Source organism: Brachycentrus maculatus, unplaced genomic scaffold (genome assembly GCF_059751285.1).
Source record: "Brachycentrus maculatus isolate JH-2025_06_01 unplaced genomic scaffold, ASM5975128v1 h1tg000190l, whole genome shotgun sequence".
Lineage (NCBI taxonomy): Eukaryota > Metazoa > Arthropoda > Insecta > Trichoptera > Brachycentridae > Brachycentrus > Brachycentrus maculatus.
Genome location: NW_028280941.1, coordinates 1,567,187 through 1,592,549, shown reverse-complemented (window position 1 = coordinate 1,592,549; position 25,363 = coordinate 1,567,187). Strand labels below are relative to the sequence as shown.

General features: G+C 35.6%; 2 protein-coding genes across 3 annotated transcripts in view; one reads left to right on the top strand and one right to left on the bottom strand.

Moving 5' to 3' along the window:
• Window positions 1-211: 211 nt before the first annotated feature.
• LOC148307772 (uncharacterized) lies at window positions 212-11,637 on the top strand. The gene is made up of 13 exons (XM_088262866.1): window positions 212-451; window positions 1,380-1,512; window positions 2,334-2,443; window positions 3,440-3,681; window positions 4,517-4,637; window positions 4,927-5,043; window positions 6,897-7,031; window positions 7,615-7,740; window positions 8,542-8,647; window positions 9,329-9,431; window positions 9,945-10,158; window positions 10,988-11,143; window positions 11,626-11,637. The coding sequence occupies exons 1-13, from the start codon at window positions 389-391 to the stop codon at window positions 11,635-11,637; spliced, it is 1,638 nt and encodes a 545-aa protein (XP_088118992.1). The 5' UTR covers window positions 212-388.
• A 1,468-nt stretch (window positions 11,638-13,105) lies between these two features.
• Window positions 13,106-25,363, bottom strand: part of LOC148307771 (paxillin-like) — a 64,871-nt gene continuing 52,613 nt past the window's right edge. For both annotated transcript variants that reach the window (XM_088262872.1, XM_088262871.1), the window contains exons 3-6: window positions 22,699-22,743; window positions 21,205-21,378; window positions 17,142-17,372; window positions 13,106-13,474 (exon numbers count right to left, since the gene is read on the bottom strand). In XM_088262872.1, the coding sequence (XP_088118998.1) occupies window positions 13,397-13,474; window positions 17,142-17,372; window positions 21,205-21,378; window positions 22,699-22,743 (528 nt within the window). In that variant the 3' untranslated portion in view covers window positions 13,106-13,396. The remainder of the gene's footprint in view (window positions 13,475-17,141; window positions 17,373-21,204; window positions 21,379-22,698; window positions 22,744-25,363) is intronic.

The following is a 25,363-nucleotide window of genomic DNA, read 5'->3' as shown; positions in this document are numbered from 1 at the left end:
ACGATCTAAACATTGTGTAGTCTGCTCATTAGTTAACTATGAAACTCTTTCCATTCTGCGCATGACGTCGAATTGATAATAGGTCGTAGAGTTTCCAATTCGACGTCGTCAAAGTGTACGTCATCAAAACTAGCTCGGTAGATGTCTCTCCTGCATGATTAGACTAATGCATTTTATATATCCTGACAATCAAGTAACCATGGAAACGCTCGACGCGCGCTTACTTCATACCAAACAACTAGCTCACCTTTGCGCAATTCGTGTCTTGTATTGTAGTTTTTTGTTAATTTTAAACAGTTATGTGTATACCTGTGGTTAAGTTATATACAAAATGGTTTCAAGAATAATTTACTTACTTTGTATTTTCTAAATGCGTGATAGAATTTAAATGATGTCGTATAAACAAAGAAGCAGCAACTGTCAACTTCATCCGAAGTCTGCCAAAAATCAAGTAAGTACATTAAAAAAATTAATGTTTATTTATTATTTGCTAGTTAAATATAGCCAATATTCTTTTTGTTTGCATTGTTCGATTGGCTTAACATTTTATATAAATATCTGGAATAACATAACCTGTAAAAATTAAATGTAGTACCTACCTAACTACACAGTTTTATATTTGAGTACCTACCCTTAAAAAATCGGTAGGTACCCAATAATAATAATTTCTGGATAACTACCTTTTTCTTCTTGGTGCGGGCCGGTACCATTGAGGGTAAAAACAGTAATGTCTTCCATTGCTATCTGTCCCCGCAAACAACCTTCCTGTAAGGAAAACCTATTTTGACTGCATCTTTTTGGACATTATCGATATTTCGGATATTATTTTCTAGGTTTCTCTCGTAATCTTATACCTAGAGGATCACTCTGCCACAATTATTCTTCTCTGTCTGAGTCCTCATTACTGAGGTTTGTGACCCTTGTGGAAGCAATGACTCTTCTCCATTTATCCCTTGACTGCGCTGCATCTTGTGGGGATTTTCCTCTCCCCCTCTTCCCCTCCAGGCTACCGATCACGATTAGTCATTCCAGGCTATCCTCATTGCTACGCGCAATGTGTCCAAAGAACTGAAGAATCCGTCGTATACAGACACTGGCCAGAGTCAAGCTATTTAAGTATAGCTTCTGACAAATGGACTTGTTGGTGCGTGTAACTGTCCCTGATATTCGGAGCTTGTGCCTCCAGCACCACATTACGAAAGTGTAAATTTTTCTCTTTTCTACTGCCACAATACCATCCTTTGAGAAGGCATTGTTTGGATAACTCCTACCTTATAATATCATTCACAAATACTGTAGAAGCATGATGAAATGAATAATGACGCCGTATTTGGACACACTCAAAATGTTGTAAATAATGAAGCCGTTTTGATTTTCAGTTCATAGAAGAAGATGACCTCTCTCAAGCAGTGGGTAAAGTGAGAAGGCAAAGAGCAAAAAAGAGAGATGAAAGCATATGGACTCATTATTGTGCAAGTCAGATTGAAAACCTCCTTTCCATGGTTCCTAAAGGTAATGTTTAACTACATCAGACCCTAAATTTCGTTGTTTCAAGTTATTTGGTATTCCCCCTTAAGACTTGGGGTTTGGGGGTGGGTATAAATGGTAGTTTCCTAATGGGGCTGAGGTCCCCTAGTAGGATTACTAACCTTCCTGCCGCTGTCACCCTGGCCATTAGAACATGGTGGTGGTTTGTATACACTAGTTAGTATTAACTTACATGACCCGCTGAGTAGATCATGTAAGAAGACAGTAAGTAGACACAGTTTATACTAAACCCTTTTCAAACTTAGTTTGGAATATTCCAATTTATAAACAAATGCATTTAAAATGTGGTGTTGGAGGCGCATGCTCTAAATCCCATGGACAGCTAGACACACCAACGAGTCCATTCGTCAGGAGTTATACTGAAATGGCTTGACCCTGACCAGTATCTGTACACAACGAATTCTTCAGTTTTTTGGACACGTTGCGCGTGGCATTGAGGATAGTCTGGAATGACTGAATCCTGGATGTGATTGGTATCCTGGACGGAAAAAGAGGGAGAAGAATGAACGATGGACTGATTAAGTTAAGGCAGCAACAGGCACCTCGGGGGTTGGAGAGCTACGTGCAGTGCAGTCAAGGGATAACTGAAGAAGAGTCATTGCTTCGGCAAAAGTCACAATCCTCAGTAATGAAGAGTAAGACGGAAGAGAAGAATCCATAAATATCTAGGCATCCTATCAAACAATATCATAAAGCATACAAATGATTTTTAAAAAATCCAGTTACTTATACAAATGAGTAAGAATATTAAACTTGTTTTTAATTTTTTTCTCAAACTATTCCAGAGAACCATTCGTCGGACACACGTGATTTGGAATGTAATGTAACGGATTTGAAGAAGAATAATTTTGAAGATCATTTTGTTAAAGCTGACAGCGATGGTGGAACTTCAAAGGTGGTAGTTATACATTATTAAATTTTATTATTTCTCCTGCGGTTGCTTAGCTTTGTCCCATTCGCAAAACAATGATATGTACTTGTTTATTACTTTTTAAATAGCTGTTGTCGTGATCGTTAGCCGAGTTAGAGTTTTGCAGTGAGGAAAAGGTATATCTTTTTCAAATTAAGCCAATTGCCAAGATTACATCACCCAATTTTATAATGCATCTAAACAAAAGGTTATATTTTTGACATCTCAACATAGATGAAGGTGATGGCTTGTAAATGCTAAAATAAAACGAAAATGCTTTAAGACTATGTTGAGTTCCTTATATAAATAACTCCTAAGTGGAGATATCCAGATTCGTGAATAACAATTTGAATACACTCAAAATATTTCGAGGAAAAGGTAAGAATATATTTTCCTACACGATAACTTGCAATGCCAATAGTATCTAAAATTATCTATGTTTCAAGACAAAATCACGATGATGTCAACGCTTGGTCCGGAGGAATCGAGGTTTGAATTCTGGGTATTGTACTATTGTAAGCTGTATGTCGAAACACTAGCAATTTAAAGTGTCACAAACTGTGTGCCAAACTGGTGTTGGGCATCTTCAAAAGCTTCACGCACTGTGTGTTGGGCATTATTAAAAGTATCACAAACTGTGCCAAATAGACATTAGTAATTATTAAACGTGTCACAAAATGCGTTGGGCATTACCAAAAGTTTCTCAAACTGTTCATTAGGCATTATTAAAAGTGTCATAAACTTTGTACCAAACACACCCTGGCAATCATTAAAAGTGGCACAAACTGTGTGCCAAATACGCGTTAGTCATTATTCAAAGTGTCATGAACTCTGAGCCAAACACACATTAGGCATTATTTAAAGTATCACAAACTGTGTGCCAAAAACACATTTGCAATTATCAAAAGTATCACATTCTGTGGGCCGACCGCGGATAAATAAAATAAATAACAAAGTAATTAGTTTTAATTATTTTTCTAGTATAAAACAGACGAGGAGAATAAAGATCCAATATATGTATCTCAAACCAAAAATGAAGATGAATATGCGACCAACATGAGCGAGTACTTAATGAGAACTAATAAAAAAAAGGCTTTGGGATATTCCAATATCACACTCGTCTCGTCGCACAGAGGAGAAACTTCCGGGGAAGGGAATATTGATCTAACTGAAAAATTAAAGTCAATAAGGCAGAAATTAAAGCAAATGCTGCAAATTATAGCGTGAGTATAATACTTTAAAAATTTAATCACACTTTTATCTAATTATGTATTATTAAATGAATGAATGAATGAATTCTACGAGCAGTCCTAGATACTATGCCAAGGTAATATCAAATAAATATTAGAGTTTGGCTCCGGAATATACGAGATATACTTGATTAGATGGGGATCAGGATAGTTGAGGCGCCGTTTAGAGCTGCCCAAGATATGGACAATTACTCTCAAGTAAAAATTGATGTCAGGGAGACCTGATACAGCACATAAAAAAGAAGAATGGAAGAATTGCTAGCATATGTTTATTACTCTTGGAACAAGTACTGAGAAAAAACTAACAAACTAACTAACCATCATGCCGCTTCTCCGCAGGGGTAGGCAGAGAGAATAGAACGCCACACCACTCTGTCTTTGCAAACATTCTTCGCCTCTTCCACGTTCATGGATCTCCTCATACATACCCGCTGAGAATGACCGAGACTGAGACTGTGAATGACACTAGAAAATATTGACTCCTTAAATTCTTTCTACCACCTACCGGGGATTTCAAGCCCTGGAATACTACTGACGCGTGTTCAATGGCCCCATTCTGTATTCAAACTCTGGATGACCACTTATGCATAGTCAATGACCCCATTCTGTATTCAAACCTTGAAAGACCGCTGATGCATGTTCGTTGATTGGTCCCATTCTGTATGCAAACCGTGGAAGACCACTAAAGCATGTTCGATGGCCCCATTCTGTATTCAAACCCTGGAAGACCACTGGTGCATGCACAGTAATGACTTCATGTTACCTATTTGCCATGTTTCTATTTTACTTTTCCATTTTTGTATTTCAGATCTAACTTGAATATTTTCCGGGTTCCTGAAGATTCCGTTGAGCTGGCACAAATCCAACACAAAGCCACCGAATTCTGCGCCAGGTTTTCAAGAAACCATCTCTATCAAGTCGGTAGACAAGTGAGTACTCCGAAATAAACTTTGAAATTTAAATGCAGGTAGTAGAGTGTCTGCTCTCAGGGTATTTGGCTTATCTGTGCAGGAGGCATGTCATTTGGTCATGGTAAAGATTCAAACATAGATACTGTTATCAAGGGTTCAATTCCCTTCCGCTATAATTTAGTCCTTTACCTGTAGATGGAGCCATCTGTAGCCTCCAAAACTAGTGGACAATCGCCCTTTGTGAATGATCTAAGCATTACAGTTGGAATTTTCGCTGATTTATAATATTTTAATTCCTTTTTTGCAGTTGAATGATGTTACAAAAACTCTTAACTACTGTCTCCCATATAGTCAATGGAAACAAAATGCTACACAGTCCAAAAATATTGTGAACTTACATCAGCTACTCTTTCAAGCATATTCTGTAAGTCTGTAATCTTTTGTATTTTTAACCTTAACTCTAATTTTGTCTAATGTACAACCCATTACAAATGTAATTTTTTTATATTTTCAACCTATATTCTAAATCAGTGGTTCTTAACCGGTGCTCCGCGGAGCTTGTTGCAAGTGCTCTGCAAAATTATGAAATCAAAATTTAATGCTGGCTTATGTACTGTACAATTTGAGTTGCAAATACTCATATAATGTATTATTTTTCGACATCTCATCAAAGATGAAAAAGAATATGGAAGTCTGGGCATTTACGGGGCTGACGACCATCATAGGCTGGTTTAAGTGATCACTTTACACATGTGTAACATTCACCAATTCTTCCCATTATTGACAACCACTACTCAAATTCTTGGAAGTTCTATATATATGAACCAATTTTGAAACATTGTTCTTGAATCACTAAAACTTCACTAGAGACATCTATTGGTGAGATGAAAAGAAGCTTTTTTTAAAAATAGAAACTCTTTTATTAGTATGTGAGTTCAAAAAATAATATGAAAATAACTCCTGTAATTGGAGATAATCCAGATTTTGTGAACAAGTATTTGGACACACCCAAAATGTTCTAAATATCTCTGATTCTATGTCATCATACTTAGAACAATTGAAAATATCATAAGAGTTTTGTGTAGGAAGTTGTACAGATGGTGCTCCGTCAATGGTAAGTTAATTGAAAAGATTTGTGCCCCTTGATTTGTGAACCTTGGTTTAGCAATTTGTGCGAAGAAATGGGAGTAACCATATCAAATATTAGACCTAATATCGTTGATAAAATTTAACCGCGAAAATTTCCATTGTATTTTTTTTTATTTTTATGTTTTTTTTTTTTAATTAATATAATTTTTAACTTGTCTGTAATAAAATAATCAGTTTTACTTTCAATAAAAGTTATCTTTGTTTGTTTTTGGATCTATAGTTTTGGTGTACCGTAGAACGGGGCTACTTGAACTTTGATGTGTTACTTGAGCCCAGTACAAAACAACGATTTAAATCTGTATTTGGTTTACAATAATGAACTTATCGTGACAATAAGTGTCACCTGTCAGGGAAACAATGAATCATGTCAATACATTCATTATTGTAGACCAAATACATATCTATTTTTTTTTGTACTGGGCTCAAGTAACACATCAAAGTTCAAGTAGCCCCGTTCTACGGTACTGCAAATTTTCCTTATGGTCAAAAGTGTTCCCTGACTTCAAAAAGGTTCAGGACCACTGCTCTCACTCTTACTACTCCATGGCCCACTGAATAATGTTATCTTTTACATTTTAAATTTAAACTCTTTTTTTTTTGGGGTCCAGGGATCTTGCATCCCTTATGTCACTGTGATCATATTAGGTCTATTGTGACCTCCCTCTGTATTACAGCTCACTGCCAAGACCTACATGAGTCATGTAACTCACGACCTGTCTTGGTGGTAGGAGCTTCACCTTATCGGAGTCCAGTAGAGGTCCTCCGAGGATGTGACTTCGTTTGCGAGCGAGTCACAATTGTAGAGAATGTGGATTGGCGTTTCGTCATCCTCCATCCATATCTGCATACTGGGGAGTCATGAAGTGAAATTTTTGTCATGTGTTTCCTCAGTCTGCAGTGTCCTGTCAAGGTCCTGGTTAGGATCCTTATTTGTTTTTTGCTAAGCTTTAGAGCTTATGTGTTCAACTTAAACTCTTACTCTTTCTACTCTACGGTCCATTAAAAATGTATCCTTCTTGATCCATGTGAGCTCCCTATGTGGAGTATAAACATTCTACCATGAACCTCCAGCCTCTTTCACGCCAGTTTCTGGTGTGTATGTTTTAAACACTTATATACTTCTTGTAGATGTTTCAACGTCACATGAGGATAGTGTGGGGATTTGGAGGGACACAGGAAAAGCTTCATACTTTGTTGCAGCTAACGTTGGAGGTTAACAGAGTCTGCGTTCCTCATCATGACCCTACAGATTTGACCTTTACAGTAAGTTTATTGATTAAGACTTTTTATTCATCTACTACATCATAAATAGTATAAGTATATGTTTGTACATATAAGAAGGATGAAACTAGACTGAATACAGCCGAAATGCGATCTTTCAGATATTTGTGAGGCAAAATGATGTGTTATATAGATGTTCGAATGGTGAAATAAGGAAAGAGTAAAGAATAATGAGATAAGCATTTATGATAAAATTAAGAAAGGTATGTTGAGATGGTGGAACAAATCACTAAGGGAAGAATGGAAAAAAATTAGATGAATGTAGTTGGAAATAGAAGCAGAGGAAGAAGGAGGAAAACTTAGCATGATAAAGTAGATCAGATACTTAAAAGCGGTCAGGTCAGAAGTCGGAGTAATTGGCAGGTATGTTGAGATATATGAGGACCAGGTATGAAGAGATGCATCATGGGTATACTAGCAAAAAATGTTAACTCTAAAACCTCTGTTTGATTCATTCCTGTTATTTAAAGCTTTTATTTAGATAAATAAAATACCCGCTATTAAACTTAATGATATCTACCTACCTACCTATCCATGATATCTCATTTTTATTGTTGTATTTTAGGAGTTAGAGCATATTTGTCAGAAACTGATTGAATCCTTGAACGAGATTGCAGATGAAAATAATTCAACTCATTCAGCGTCTGTTGTGGACTATCAAGTCATGAGTCCTGCTGTTTCCCTACGAAAGGTAAAGACATACATAAGAATATTGTAACAGCCGTCGTGTTTGTTAGTAAAAATACTTAAGGTTTGTAACAGAAGATTTATTTCACAACACAAGCGCAATACGATTTTATGTATGATCTACACTGGTCTCGATACGGGGAGGAAGTGCGGGTTGCCAACGGTTGTTTTCCAGTATACATGCTCCAAGCAACATGGCGGGTATCCATTGGCTGACATCGTTCCCCACTCCCTGACATCAGTGTTGTCATGTTACATTATATTAGATGTCTCAACAGAGGCTTTTCTTTAATCAAATACATGTCTTCGTTGCTTTCATATACATATCAGTTGCAACTGTTATCTGTTGAAAACTTTGCAAAATACATATATATCGCTCACTCCTTTCAAGAACGTCATAAATCTGAAATCTTCGATTTTCAGTGGTGCATGTTTTCGTAATGCCCAGATAATTTACTATATACCAGCAAAAGAGCCATATTTTTAACTTAATATTTACCCGCTACAGGGCAGAAAGTGTTGTTTTTGCATTTTGAAGAAAAGGTATTGTTTAATTATTTTTTTAAAAATACTAAATATTTTTCAAATGGAGAAAAAACCTTCAGGTTTTACCTAAAAAGATCTGTTGCACAGTGAAAAGTTCAATAAGTGGCTTGATGTTTATTTTTAAAACATTGTAATTTATTTTTAAACTTTAAAAACGATATCCTGAAAAATAAAGTTTTTTTATTTATGACGTTGTCGAAAGGAGTGAGCGATATATATCACTGTTTATTTTATTTATAATTATAATTTTGACTTCCAGGCGAAATCGGCTGATAGCAGAATCCATTCCGGTCGCTTGCATGAACAAAACATCAGGTTGACAAATCAGAACCCGGTAAAGAAAAAAATTGAGAGCACCATGTCGGGTTAGTGTGAACGCAATCATAAAATTAATAATATTTTGGATAATTTATTGCTAGCGACATCATTAGGCATTAATTACTATGTAAATTGTTTACAACATTTTGAGTGTGTCTAAATACTTGTTCACAAATCTGGATTATCTCCAATTACAGGAGTTATTTTCCATATTATTTTTTGACAAAAATAATATGAATAATAACTCCTATAATTGTAAATAATCCAGATTTGTGAACAAGTATTTGTGAACAAAACGTTGTAAATAAATTAACTGGTCCAATTATAAGCTTAAATAATAAAAATGAAATTGATATTATCTGGCGTTTCTCATGCGTGTGATTATAATCCAGGATTCGGACCTCACATACTAATATAAGAGTTTCTGCTCAATAAAAAGCTTCTTTTCATCTCACCAATAGATGTCTCTAGTGAAGTTCTAGTGATTCAAGAACAAGGTTTCTAAATTGGTTCATATATATATAGAACTTCCAAGAATTTGAGTAGTGTGGTTGTCAATAATGGGTAAAATTGGTGAATGTTACACGTGTGTAAAGGAATCACTTAAACCAGCCTATGAAGGTCATCAGCCCCGTAAATGCCCAGACTTCCATATTCTTCTTCATCTTTGATGAGATGTCAATAAATAATATGTAAATTGTTGTTATATACATATTTCCTGTTTCTAGGTGACAGATATTCAATGTACAGGAGCAAACCTCTGACTAGAATGATAAACCAGAATAAGCACTGGAATCCGGGACCTCATAAAAGTAAAAGTACTACAAGGATGTAAGTTTTTTTTTACTTGTGATTTTTAAGTCTTAACATATTCTGAAACGGTGTTTTTTTCGCATATTAGCGACTTTGTCATCGGACCATTTCTTTTGGGATCTTCAGACACCTCTTTTGTTCTCCCAAGGTCTATCTTGTAGGGTCCTGTATTGCAATATGTTACCTAAACCACTTATATATTATTAATAACTTTTTTATATTAACCATTTATACACAATTATTAACATTTTTTTAATATTAACATTTTTTTCACTGTAATATTTATTCAATATTACCCTGGACTGGTACTTGAAGCGGAGGGCTGATCACCTTTCCTTCATGTGTAAACGATCAAGATAACACTGCGTTTATATGACGCAGTGCCCTATGCACCATTGGGGTGCGGATAAGGGTTTTATTATTATATTATATTTATATATTACTTTTCTTAGTTTTTTAAGTTGTAACTTTTACCTTATCCACACTGTTTCCAATATGTCCCGCAATTATGTTTTGAATTATCGTTTTCAGACAGGCAAGTCCAAGCAAAGGCTGGTTGAAGACGGACCACATCTTCGCACCAAACAAGCCGCTGACTTATAGAAAGTTTCAGCGGAATGTCTCTGCCAACTCCAACACCCCCAAACAGCTGAGCAGCGGACAGTGCAGCAAGCGGCAGACGTACGGCGCGCATAATGACATGGAAATCAAAATCACAACCAAACCAAACACCATTTGCGATAATGTGAGTATTATACGTGATTCATTTTTGAACTTATTACTGATGTTAAGGCTGAGATCTCAAACGTACAAATTTTAAATGTGGCCAGTTTTAATATGTAGACTGACATCATAAAATAAAATGTTATTTACTTAGAAGTTAAATTTCTAGGTCCCCTTTAAAGTATTCAACTCCCCGACGCAAACACTTATCCCAACTTTTGGAAACAGTCCTGGAACGCTTCTTTTGATATCTCCTTCAGCTTCTTCATCTCATTTGTCTCAGTCTCCACAATCCTCTCAAATTTTCTTCCTTTCAAAGGTCTCTGTTCTTGGTTTTTTGTTCCCCAAACTCAAAAAACCCATTCTGCCCATAATTGAACATCCATATTGCATTAACTTTTTGGAACTTTTATAAATACGATGGTCTTGCATTTAATCACATCTTAGTACCAATCAATAGATTTGGAATTATGGCTGATTTTAGCACCACCACTTTTGAAATTTGTAAAGTATAGATATAGCTTACTGCATTTGAGCATTTGTACTATTCATATATAACCATATCCGCTACCTAGGTGGAGCATATGGAGTCCACAAACTGTCTCCAGGCTTTTCTGTCGGCTGCCAGCTCCCTTGCATCCTTCCAAGTCAGATCCGCGTCCCAAAGTTCTGACGAGAACGCCGACGAATTGTCAGCAGTGGTCGTCCTGGGCGGCGCGAACCTGATGCCTTGTAAAAGAGGCAAGCTTGATTAAGGCTCTCAGGAGGCATGCGGAGTACATGGCCAAGCCATGTAAGTGAATAATTCAGTGTCTGATTAAATAATAATGAATTAAAATATTATCCCTCAGGAACAAGAGGATAACTCAACGGACAGAATAAGATACTCAAAACATTTGGACTTCAAGGCACTAGATCCTGGTTCCTGTTCCTATTTCGATGAAAAGGACTTAGCTGGCAAGCTGATTCCTCTTCTATCTAAACACTTCCAGAGAATTGACCCTCAAGTAAGTGAATGTATTTGTATAACCTAATTACTTTAAACCTCTCACTTTAGCCTTCTTCTTGTGTCCAGTATTGGACAAAGCCCTCCCTCTTGGACTTCCACAGTTCTCTCTCTTCCAGTGCAGGCCCGCCACTTTCTTAATGTCATCGGACCCATCTTGTCTGGGGCCTACCCACACTACTGCATCCTGTTCTAGGCCTCCAGTCAAGCACATTCTTCGTCCATATATACTCAAACATACGTACCACATGATCTGCCCAGTTCCACTTTTGTTCCGTAATTCTTTGAGTCACATCTGTTACCTTTGTCTTTTCCCTTATCCAAACATTCATTTTTCGTAACCCAATTACCGCAATTCCCCAAATACCGCACGGCACCATTATGATAAGTTTTGTTTATATACGAGATGTTAGCAAAGTTCTTATATAACCACTCACCAAGATTTTAGTCAACCGGTTTTAGACATACCTGTCTCTTCGTCAGGACAGTCACTAAATCTGACTAAAAATGCACAGGATTAATATTTTGTATAGTTGTGTGTAAGTAGTGACTTTTTACTGCTATTATTTTTTTTGTATTGGTAGTGAATTTTTACATTTTGACATCTCAGCTAACATAAAGAAGAGTACAGAATTCTGGGTATTTACAGGTCTTACGAGCTATCAAAGGCTGGTTTAACTAGAGTAATACACTTGTAATAAAGTGAAAAAGGCAAAGATTGTTGCATTCTTTTTTTTCTGCCTACCCTTGCGATGAAGCAGCGTGATAGTTAGTTAGTTAGTTAACTCATTGTTGGCAAATGGTTTTATATCAACTCAAACCCTAATTAGTATACTAATAGGATCATATACTAATCACAAGTAACTGCAAACCCAACTCTGATGTGTAAAATGTTTTTTAGCATCTTGCGCTCTACCAAAAGTAAGCAAATAGAACTCTTATAGGCGTCTCCCACTCTCTACCAATACATAGCATGTTAAAGACGCTTTTAAACGTTTTCCGCAAACAACGTATTGACACACTAAGGACCGGAAAGGTATTTTTACCTGTTTGGTCAGTTGATGCTTAAGAACGGGTAGGATATTTTACCTCCTGCGCCGGCCTCCTTTCCAAGTCGGTAATGAAGGAATTACTTTGTTTTTATATGAATATTATGTACCAATCTCTTTGTTAACCCGATGGTTGCCAGAGACGAGATATCTCGGCAAATGGCGGAGTGCCCGTATGGCCAGAGACGAGATATCTCGTCAGTACTTTTGATGACGTATTACTCCGCAGTTTTAACTCATATTGACAATCTGTCAAAAACGGAACATACATTGCCATCAGTTGAAGTTGTCACAAAATATTTTATAAAGTTTTTAAATACTTTTAAGTGATTTATCGGTATCACTTTCAGCTGACAGTTGACAGATGTCATTAGGGCTACCACTCAAACCACTTGAAATATTGATTATTTTAATCGATTGTTTTGAACGCCAGGGGTTTTTATTTTGCTCAATTTTTTTGTGTTTTTCTTATTATTTTAAAATATTCCATTGATAAATAATAGTTGTGTGTTAATATTAAATTTAATAAAAACTTGCGTGTGCGACTTAGTGTGACAACCCTGAAAATTTGAAACTGGTTTAACTTCAAGAATAAAACTCTAACAATCGATGCGGGATATAATATTTGGTAAGTAAATTATAATTCAATAAAAACAACAAAAAAAAAATCTTTAGACAACTTTTTTTTTTCAAAAAAATACTTGGCCTGTTGAGCACTGCGGCGTAATTTATTTGCGGCTATGAAAAGGTTAAGGTCTTAACTATGTGTACATAACTATCAATTCCCGTCGCCAGCGGTCCGCAGGTGTTAAAATCACCCGTACAAAGTGTATTAAGCACACAATATTCATTTATCAAAAACAAATAAAATAAAAGTAATTTTTTGTTAAATATAATTTATTTGCTCATTAAAGTTTTTGGTATTAAAGGTTACATTTTTCTCCGATATATATTTGTATATATTCAAGCAAAGTATTAATAATATTGGTAATCATACTGACCACTACAAATTTTGTGCGAATTCTTAACTTACGACACAGTCACCGAGACTAAACTCATTCCTTCTAAGGTCGTGGGATAGTTACAATAAGAAGTAAAATAAATATATTAATAAGTGAATAAAAGTAATAATATATATGTATTCTTGTTCAGCCTCTCCATACGCTCTCTCTCCCTGCCTGCCATCCTCTTGTATCTTGGCCTCTTCACTTGCAGTTGACGCAGTAGCCCTTTCCGTTGTTCACTTTGAACTTGGCATCGGTCGGGATGGGCTTGGAGCATTTCTGAAAGTTAAATTAATATAACATTTTGAGTGTGTCCAAATACTTGTTCACAAAATCTGGATTATCTCCAATTACAGGAGTTATTTTCATATTATTTTTTGATATCTCATCAAAGATGAAGAAGAATATGGAAGTCTGGGCATTTATGGGGCTTACGACCGTCATAGGCTGGTTTAAGTGATCACTTTACACACGTGTAACATTCACCAATTCTACCCATTATTGACAACCACACTACTCAAATTCTTGGAAGTTCTATATATATGAACCAATTTAGAAACCTTGTTCATGTATCACTATAACTTCACTAGAGACATCTATTGGTGAATATCAATATTAATATATAGATATCAATAGATGTCTCTTGTGAAGTTCTAGTGATTCATGAACAAGGTTTCTAAATTGGTTCATATATATAGAACTTCCAAGAATTTGAGTAGTGTGGTTGTCAATAATGGGTAGAATTGGTATATGTTACACGTGTGTAAAGTGATCACTTAAACCAGCCTATGACGGTCGTTAGCCCCGTAAATGCCCAGACTTCCATATTCTTCTTCATCTTTGATGAGATATCAAAAAATAATATTAAATTAATATGTTTAAATTAAAAGGTTGCCACTAAAAACGCGCTTCGAGTGTCAGAAATGAAGACTCTAAGAAGCATATCAGGCAAGAGTCTTCGAAATATATGGCATATTTGCTCGCTGAAACAATTGAAGGACCGCATTCGGCCATGTCGTATTTGATTGCAATACATTTATTTTATAGGGTCCGCCATCTAAAGTTTTTTTTTTCAACTAGTGCTTATTTCGTGAATGGTAACACTTAGCTCATGTCTGATTTGACAGATAATTAGTTTTATCCTTCCGCTGAGCGAATATGGTTGTGTATACGCTTGAACAACGCTGGGAAATATTGCGACATTACTTTGAAAATCATGGTAATGTTGCAGAATGTGTGCGAAAATTGCGTACGGTTTTTGGAAGAAGAGAAGCACCGTCAGCTCCGTATGTTCGTTATCTTGTGAAAAAAGTGAAAGAAACTGGCATCCTCATCGATAAACCAAAGCGTGAAAAGCCAAAAACAGTGCGTACACCCGAGAATATCGATGTTGTGGCAGAAAGTGTGCGTGAAGCGCCATCAACATCAATTCACCGTCGTTCTCAACAATTGAACATTTCGGAGACATCATTGAGACGAATTTTGCATAAAGACCTTGGTATGACGCCATACAAAGTCCAATTGGTTCAGGAGTTGAAGCCAACTGACCATCCAATGCGTTTTCGCTTCGCTGAGTGGGCCTGCGATCGACTTACAGAAGATGCCGATTTTGCCAAAAAAATCATCTTTTCGGATGAAGCTCATTTTGATCTTGGCGGGTATGTAAACAAGCAAAATTGTCGTATTTGGGGCACAGAAAACCCGCACGCATACATTGAAAAGCCGGTACACCCAAAACGAGTCACTGTTTGGTGCGGATTTTGGTCCAGAGGCATAATTGGGCCATTTTTCTTTGAAAATGAGCAAGGAGTGGCCGTTACAGTCAATGGCGATCGTTATCGGGCCATGTTGAACGGATTTTTGTTCACAAAAATTGAAGAGGAGGATATTGGCAACATTTGGTTTCAACAGGACGGCGCTACGTGCCACACAGCCGAAGCTACACTCGATGTTTTGCGCCCTGTTTTAAAAAAAAAAAAGTTATTTGGCGGACCCTTTATATAATTTAATTTTAAAGAACTTGTGTCCGACCCATCATGACGTATGGGATCGAAAGTAAAGCGGACACCGTTGGCACAAAAAAACGCCCTTAGAGTGTCAGAAATGAAGACTCTAAGAAGCAAATCAGACAAGAGTCTTCGAGATAGAATAAGAAATGCCATGATCAGAGAAATATGCGAGATCGAAGATGTCATTAGGTGGGGAAGGCAACGAAGGAGACAATGGTATGCGCATGTGAGGAGAATGGAACCATCCAGACTCCTCCACATCGCACTGTACAGCCGACCCCATGGTAGACGACTCCCGGACAGACCACCAAAGAGATGGGTCGATAGCTGGGAATTGACATCGCAGGAGGCTGATCCCTCTTAAAAACAGGCCACAAGGCCTACAACAAGATGAAGAAGAAGAAGAAGAAATTAAAAGGCAAGAGAGGAAGATTAAGCCCAAACAGTTGTGTAAAGCAGCTCAAAAAGAAGTTAGAGAACTCTACAATCCGACAGATAATAACTGGTAGTTATTGCACTAATATGAGGTCTCAGATTTATGCTGAACGATGAAAGTCGATATATTAGAACAATGAACCCAGTTAGATTGACTTTTGCACCTAAAAATCATAGATTTCCTATTTTTCAATTGCAATTTATGGTCGACAAAATTCGTGGGCTGATTTTCATTCTTCTTATCTCTCAGGTCAAAATTGCTACCTTAGAACCGACGAAACCAATCTATACATATTATTTTTCATAAAGAACTGGTGCCATAGGGCTACACAAGCATTCAGTGCGATTTGGCCTATTCAGATACGAGATTTCGTCCCTGTATGATAATTCTAACCCATGCCAGCGAGACCCCAAAGATTTTCCAACAAAATCCCCCAAAGAGAGATTCTCCTCTTCTAGATATAATGGCAGTTCAGAATGTTTTATTTTATTGAAGCGGCAAAATATTATCCCAAAAATTGCATTTGAATGACGACAAAGTGAGTGAGTGCCATCCGCTCGTTTGTACTAACTTTATGAAAATGTTCCGATACAAGTCAGCGCGGGTTACTGTATTTTAAACGAACTGAAATTTGATGTGCAAAACTTAGGCCCTATGCATTCAAAATCATGTTAAAAAATAAAGCATAGTCTAATATGTCTTCTTCTAACCCTTATACAGCGCAAAGGGCACTGCATCGTATTGACGCAGTGTTATATTGATCATTAATAAATGAATGCAAGGTGATCACTCCTGCGGTTCAGGAACCAGTCCAAGGTAATATTGAATGAATGTAACAGTGTAAAATGACTCCCCAGTATGCAGATTTTGTATGGAGGAAAACGAAACGCCAATCCACATTCTCTACAATTGTGATGCACTCGCTCACAAACGAAATCACATCCTTAGAGGACCTCTACTGGACTCCGAGAAGGTGAAGCTCCTACCACCAAGACAGGTCGTGAGCTACATGACCCATGTAGGTCTTGGCAGTGAGCTGTAATACAGAGGAAAGTCACGTAATATGGTCGCAGTGACATAAGGGATGCAAGATCGACCCTTGACCCAAAAAAAAAACAGTGTAAAATCACTAATATTAATTATCACCCCCCTCGGGAATCAAACCCGCGATCTCCAGCGCGGTAGCTAAACATGCTAATCATAACACCACGAAGGCGGACTAATATGTAAGGAACATTAAAAAAATCCCACATAGACATGGTCTGTGCATGGACTGCAATTTTGTAGTTTGTGTGAAAAGTAGGGAAGATTGAAAAATCGAAATTGGAAATAGTTTTTTTTTTTACAAAGTACATATTTAAACAATACCAAATTGTTGGTTAATATACAATACATTTCAAATATAATGTTTCTACCTCTCTAATAAAGTAGATACTTGTGTTTAGAGAGGGAGTTCGATTGAGTTGAATAGTTGAAAGATGAACAATGTGTGCGATCTCACCTCACACTTGAAGCACTCGGGATGCCACTTGGCCTCGAGGGCCATGACGGCCTTGCCGGAGATGGGCTCGTGGCAGCCGCTGCAGATGGGGGCGAACAGCCGCGTGTTGCAGGGCAGGCAGTACGGCTTGCCCTCCTTCTCCATGAAGGAGGCGGCTCCCAGCGGCTTGCGGCACCCCGTGCAGCACCAGTGCTCCTCGTGCCATGTCTTGTCCTGCGCCTTCACCACTTTCTGCAAGTCGGGTTAAGCACATGTCTCATTCTGTACCACTTTCTGCAAGTTATGTTGTACAAATGTCTCATTCTGTACCACTTTCTGCAAGTTATGTTGTACAAATGTCTCATTCTGTACCACTTTTTTGCAAGTTACTTTACAGAAATATGTCATTCCATGCCACTTTCTACCGCCAACATTTTAATCTATCGGTACCACTTTGAGCAAGTTAAAATATGACATTTCACCCTTATCTGCACCCATAGGGCACTGCATCAAATTGATGCAATGTTAATAATAATAATAATAAAACCCTTATCCGCACCCCAATGGTGCATAGGGCACTGCTTCAAATAAACGCAGTGTTATCTCAATCGTTAACACATGAAGGAAAGGTGATCAGCCCTCCGCTTCAGGTACCAGTCCAGGGTAATATTGAATAAATATTACAGTGTAAAAATCACTTATATTTATTTGACCCCCCCTGGGAATCGAACCCGGGACCTCCAGAACAGTAGCCAAGCGTACTGACCATTACACTACGGAGACGAACAATGCAATGTTAAGTTGATCATTAATTATTTGAAGGCGAGGTGATCAGTCCTGTGCTTCAGGTAACAGTCCAGGGTAATATTAAAGTGGAAAAATAATTATGTTCTTGTTGACTCCCCTGGGAATCGAACCTGGGACCTCCAGCACGTTAGCTAAATGCGCTAACCACAACACTATAGAGACGAACAAATTTAAAATACAGTTATATATTTTAATCTGCAAATTAATTATCTCTTATCTGAAATACATATCTCCATTCATTTTTGTATAGTAATTTCATAAAAACAGAAATACAACTTTTTTCATACACAAATTCAATGCAGAGTTATCATAATTTTCAATTCCTCATATCACAGAAATATCTTGAACCACCTAATTCTAGTCATATTACGGAAATATCAATCGATGCCATTTTGCTAATCATATAACAGGAATGTTTCCTGCTCAAATTCAAATGAAGCGAATACAAAATGCAATTACAAATTAAACAAAAAATCAAAAAAGAAATTACTTTTTTTGCTGTTGGTTAATCTCTACTGATACTGTTAATGATTAAAAAAAATATGCATGTGGATTATTTTTAATATTTACGCAATAAATATGGAAGTCAGAAGAAATATCTTAAACCACCTTATTCTGGTCATATTACGGAAATATCAATCCATGCCATTTTGCGAATCATATTACAGAAATGTTTTCTGCTCAGATTCAAATGAAGTGAATACAAAATGCAATTTTAAACCAAACGAAAAATCAAAAAAGGAAATTAGGTTTTTTTTGTTGGTTAATCTCTACTGATACTGTTAATGATTAAAAAAAAATATGCATGTGAACTATTTTTAATATATTCGCAATAAATATGGAGGTCAGTAAGGTTTATTTATGTGTCAATGAATTATTATTGCCACATATCGCTCACTCCTTTCAAGAACGTCATAAATCAAAAATCATCAATTTTCAGTTGTGCAAGTTTTCGGAATGCCCAGAAAATGTACTATATCCCAGCAAAAGAGCCATATTTTTAACTTAATATTTACTCGCTACAGGCCAGAAAATTTTGTTTTTGCATTTTGTAGAAAAGGTATTGTTTAATTTATTTTTAAAATAGACTAAATATTTTTCAAATGGAGAAAAAACCTTCAGGTTTTACCTAAAAAGATTTGTTGCACAGTAAAAAGTTCAATAAGTGGCTTGATATTTATTTTTAAAATATTGTGGTATATTTTTATACTTTAAAAACGTTCTCCTGAAAAATCAAGTTTTTTGATTTATGACATTCTTGAAAGGAGTGAGCGATATGTATATGAAGGAAAGGTAGTAATGAATCTGAAATATTAAAGCTTATCTGTAATTGCTTAGCTTAGTAAAGAGATGATAATTGATAACCAAGCCAAATGAATCACGGTTATGATAAAATATATTGCCCAATCCTCTATTTCGTAAGAAAATCAAAACAGTTTTATTTATTATTAGTCAATAAAAAATAATAAAATAAGGATATACATCAATGCAATTTAATCTGATTTTTTCTTATCCGCACTCGATGGTGCATAGGGCACTGCATCAGATTGATGCAGTGTTTACTTGATTGTTAATTATATGAAGGCAAATCAGTCATGCGCTTCAGCTACTGCCAGTCCAGGGTAATATTAAATCTATATTTGAGTGAAAAATATTTTAAATTTGTGTTGTACCCTCCGGGGATCGAACCCGGGACTTCCAGCTTGCTGGCTAAACGCGTTGTCCACTCTAGTGGGGAAGTGAACTTAAAAATTTAAAACTCAAAAATAGTAACATTTTAAACTTTCATATAAAGTGAATTAAAAATCATATGTATATTTAGTATTTTAAAAGCATTGTTAAATTTGTAGTATGGTAATATAACACTCTCCTTATCATTCATTATTCACTTTGTGTAACACCACATAAAAACTGCTTCACGACTATTGGTTTCGGAATAACTATTCCTTCATCAGGTTAACTGTAGACTACAGTTCGGCTGTCCAAACTAAAAACACAGTAAGGTACATTTTTTTTGGAGTACGTTTTTTTTCTTCTAATTTTTGGACTAAGTAGATTCTACTTAGTCCAAAAATGCAAAAAAAAACGAACTACAAAAAAAATGGCCCTTACTGTGTTTTAAGTTTGGACAGACGAGTTGAGCTGACGATGGAATGATTATTCTGAAACTGGTAAAGTTTTTAAGTGGTGTTACACAAAGTGAACGATGAATGATAAGGAGAGTCATTGGTGTATTACAAATGATAAAGAATGAAATGGTGGTGATATCTACTAAATGATTGTGGAAATTGAGAAGATGAAATGAATGAAATGACGGGTAAATGAAAATAACAAATGCAAATAAAGGAAAAAATGGATTCAAAAGTTGTCTTTAATAATTGAGTCATTGTTGTATTTTGAAATAAATGATAAATAGTGAAATGGCGGTCACATTTACTGGATGATGGAAGTTAAGATGGTGGAAAGATGGATACGCAAAAAAATATATTTATATTTGAAGCAATGATTTTCCATTTTATAATTAAAATATAACTTTTTTTTAAAATCACCATATATATTTTATTTTAACTTAATTTAAATGTCTACCGGTTTCGAAGCTAACCGCTTCTTTTTCAAGACTGATAATACAAATTAATTAATATTAATCAGTCTTGAAAAAGAAGCGGTTATCTTCGAAACCGGTAGACATTATAATTTATTTCTTTTCGAACTCTTATCTGCACCCTAATTGGTGCATAGGGCACTGCATCATATGAACGCAGTGTTATCTTGATTGTTAATACACGAAGGAAAGGTGATCAGCCCTCCGCTTCAGGTACTAGTCCAGGGTAATAATGAATAAATATTAGAGTGAAAAAATCACCTATATTTTTTATACCCCCCTCTGGGAATCGAATCCGTGACCTCCAGAATGGTAGCCGAGCGCGCTGACCATTACACTACGGAGGCGGACAGACATTATAATTAAGTTATAATAAAATATTTATAGTGATTTTAAAACAATGTTATATTTCAATTATAAAAATAAAACATGCAAAAAAAAAGGATTTAAAAGGTGTCTTTAATAATTGAGTCGTCGGTAAATTATGAAATAAACGATAAATAGTGAAATGGCGGTGATATCAAAATGATTAAGTTAAGAAGATGGAATGAATGAAAAGATGGATGAATGAAAATAAGGATGCCAGTGTGGCCGTAACCCCCCGTGAATAATAAAGATGGTGCTGTAAATAAATATGGTTATATCATAAATGGCGGAGCGGCCATCTTGTCTTACGTCTTCGATGGGCTTATTGCAGGAAAAGCACTTGGGCATGTATAGGTTAGTGTAATCCTCCACGCAGTAGGGCTTGCCATCCTTAGTGTGGAAGGACCCCCCGGAAATGGGCTTCTTGCAATGGTTGCATGCAAAGTGGTCGGGGTGCCAGTCGTGATCTAGCGCTGTCACTATCTGCAATTGGTACACATCTTAGAAATCGTTATTGCACTCTCTGCCACCCTGTCTTACCTTTCGTCTCATTTTCTATCATACTTTGTGCTTTTTTTTTACTGCTTTATAAATTTACTGAGCTTCTATCTAACGTCTAGTCTTGTACTAATTATTAAAAATTTTGTCATTTGTTATTTTTCCGTGAATATCTAACATATGTAGCTTTTGTTTTTGTTCTATCTGTGAGTTTCTATTCTGGACATACCAACTCATATTTCTGTAGTTTTTGTCTGTCGTATGGTCATCTATCCTACGAACTCATATTTCTGTGGTTTTTGTCAGTCTGTGTCTTGTCCTATATTCTACCAACTCATATTTCTGTGGTTTTTGTCTGTCTGTAACTGATCCTCAATCCTACCAATTCATATTTCTGTAGTTTTTGTCTGTCTATGTCTGATTCTCTATTCTATCAACTCATATTTCTGTAGTTTTTGGTCTGCCTATGTCCCCCTCTCATAACAACTAAACTTTCTGTGGTTTCGTCTGTCTGTGATTCCTGCTGTCTTTCCTACCAACTCAAATTTATATGGTTTTTGTCTGTCTTTATCTGGACTCTTTCTTATCAACTCAAATTTATATGGTTTTTGTCTGTCTTTATCTGGACTCTTTCCTATCAACTCAAATTTATATGGTTTTTGTTTGTCTTTATCTGGTCCTCTTTCCTATAAACTCATATTTCTGTGGTTTTTGTCCACAAAACCACTTTGTATGTGTCTAGCCGTCTAGAAATGTTCGTCAATCAATTGTGTGTAAAATTAGTCAAAATTTTATTTATTGTTTTGATTTTTACAAGACTTTGAACATAGACAAGTCTCTTTCAACTAGATCTTTAAAATCTTAGTATTTTAACTTATTAGTTTATGGTTTACGTTAGGGGATGTATGTAGGGTGAATGTGTCGTTTTAATAAGTCAATAAGTAAAGCACGCTAGCACATCTCGAGCTTTCTGTTAATATTCAATCCACACCAAAATTCAAATTAAAATCAAGCAGTAAATTAAACAATATTTTAAAAAATCTCAATAGTTAATCTACCACAAATAATAAGCTTGTTTATTAATTGATTTACAGCTTAATTCGACGCTAATATTAATTACTTATTTTACTAGTTAATTTAGGGAAATGCAAAAAGCTCTTTAAATTGAAGTCTTCTACTAGAAAAATTTAAATATAAAATCAACGATATGATTCGTTTACCTGAACCACTTTATTTTTAAAGAAAGGTATTTTCTCTTTTATTTTATTTTAAATGATTTTTTTTTGTTTAAAAAAAAAATCTTACCTTCCCAACGATTGGCTCCTTACAGCTGAAGCACACTGAAGCGGACTAGAAAGAGAAAAAGAAAAAAAATTATTTTTATTTTTATTTTTATTATAATATTTTTTATATTCTATTTACCACACATATACAAGTATATACTACATATATGTGAACTATGTACATATAAACTGACCAATCAACCATCACGCCGCTTCCCCGCAGTGGTAGGTAGAGCCTAAACTTCGCCTCTTCCACATTTATACATATACGCCGATCATTCCTCCTGACTTGACCACTTTCAAGTGTTTGAAAACTTGATAATGCCAAGTTTTTCTCAATCCTTCTCTGCTTCTAATACTAACCACATTCGCCTCCTAAATTTATATATATATATATATATATATATATATATATATATATATATATATATATATATATATATATATATATATATATATATATATATATATATATATATATATATATATATATATATATATATATATATATATATATATATATATATATATATATATATATATATATATATATATATATATATATATATATATATATATATATATATATATATATATATATATATATATATATATATATATTCACACACACACACACACACACACGCACACCTTTGCACGATCATCATTTTTGCAACATATTCGTGTACTTTAAAAAAATTAACACACGTGCATAAAACAGGTGCATCTTAAATTGAAATAAATACATTATTTAAAATATTTAAATTGTGGAATCGGTTCAATTTCTGCGTATTGCTTTTGTTAAAAAAAAAAAAGTACTCTGCGCAATTTTAATTGTGTTCCCCAAGTAATTATCGCGGGTGGTCCGCCCATAAATGAAGCAATTTTTAAATTCTCAAGCAAGATTCCGTTCCCAGAACTGCTTCAGATATGTCGAGTGTTGCCATCATTGCGAAACTTGAACATTTCGTCTGATTGATTCATTTTAAATTTGTAATTTTAATATTGTAATTTGTAGTTTTAATGTAATAATACAATAAAACAATAAATATTTGTACATAACATTTCGAGTGTGTCCAAATCTTTGGTCACATATCTGGGTTTTTCCCACTTAGGAAATAATTTTTTTGTGTTCATATCTCAACTCCATGCTTCATATCCATACATTAGTGTTGGTACCAGGACTCCATTTTATACGTTAATATTATGCGCTTAATAAATTAAAACATTATCATTCCAAAATTTTGGATGTGTCCAGATCCTTGTTCACAAATCTGGGTTTCTTCACTTAGTAGTTATTTTTACATTTTGACATCTTAGCATAGACGAAGAGGAATTCGGAAGTCAGAGTATTTACAGGGCTTATGACCTGTCTTATGCTGGTGTACGTGATCACATTATACACGCGGAACATTCACCATTCTACCCACGATTCACAACCACTTTACTCAAATTTCGCACATTTTCTTTCGCAAAAAATGTTGAAGGTCTCAGGCTAAATAAATATTTTAATACTTAGTCAACCATAGATGGTGCCTAGAATTCGCATGTGAGACTCTCATATTCTTCGTCGTCTATGTTGAGATGTCGAAATGTAAATATTGTGAAATTTAAATTATCCGTTTAAAAAAATGACTAGAGAACTGCATTCAGATAAATCACACTTGTTTAAATAGTGCAAATGATTTTTATTTTGAATATTGAAAGCATTAACTTTGTGGATCATTGTAATATATTATTTAGAGAAATTAAACTTTGTTTTTAGATCCAGTCACTTTTTTATTATTAAAAACCAACTACTTTCGGCAACAGCCTTATGATTTAAATAATGTTTTAAATAATAAATTGATAAATAAATCAAATAATGTAACTTAATGCCTCGAGACAGGCCGCGTCCAGTGAAGTTTCCATGTGAAAAATTCTACGTAATATATGAAAATAAATTTTCGATAAACTCCGCCCACATTCTAAATGCCATTTGCCCAAAACTGACGCATCGATTCAAATTTGTTCCGTATTCAAATTGAAAATTGAAAAACCTTTCTTACTCGATCTCGAGTATTGCCATGCGCGAAAGAGTCTGTAAATATTTAGGTACTTTCAATTTCGATTCAAATTCTAATTGAAAAACGGTTCGGACTCGATTTCGAGTATTGCCATGCGTGAAAGAGTCCGTAAATATTTAGGTACTTCCTATTTCGATTCAAATTCAAATTTTAAAAACCGTTCGGACCTTTCTGACTCGATCTCAAATATTGCCACGCGCCAAAGAGTCGGCATGTAAATATTTAGGTACTTCCAATTTCCCGCGCTTTCCCATTTCGGCGCCCGGCACCACACCGCGCGCGGTGGCGGGCGGATTAGTCACCGGCCGCCATTTGGGATCGTTGCAAATCTTTCGGCGTGACAACGGGGGGATACGGCCGCTGGAGAGTCGCCCAGCCGCGGTCGATGCGTTTCCCTCCCGTAATATAATGTAATAATAATATTCTCGGAGATATTGTGACACACGGGATCTCTAACGCGCGTATCGAACGCCTGAAATATGCGAGATTGTATTAATTATAGTAACTTTAAACGTAAAGAGCAAATCCATTCACGAGTAGGCATAGGCTATGAAACTTTAAAAGTTGAGAAAAAAGTTGAAATCACCCTACGGATGATAATATTACAGGTGTAACTGGTAA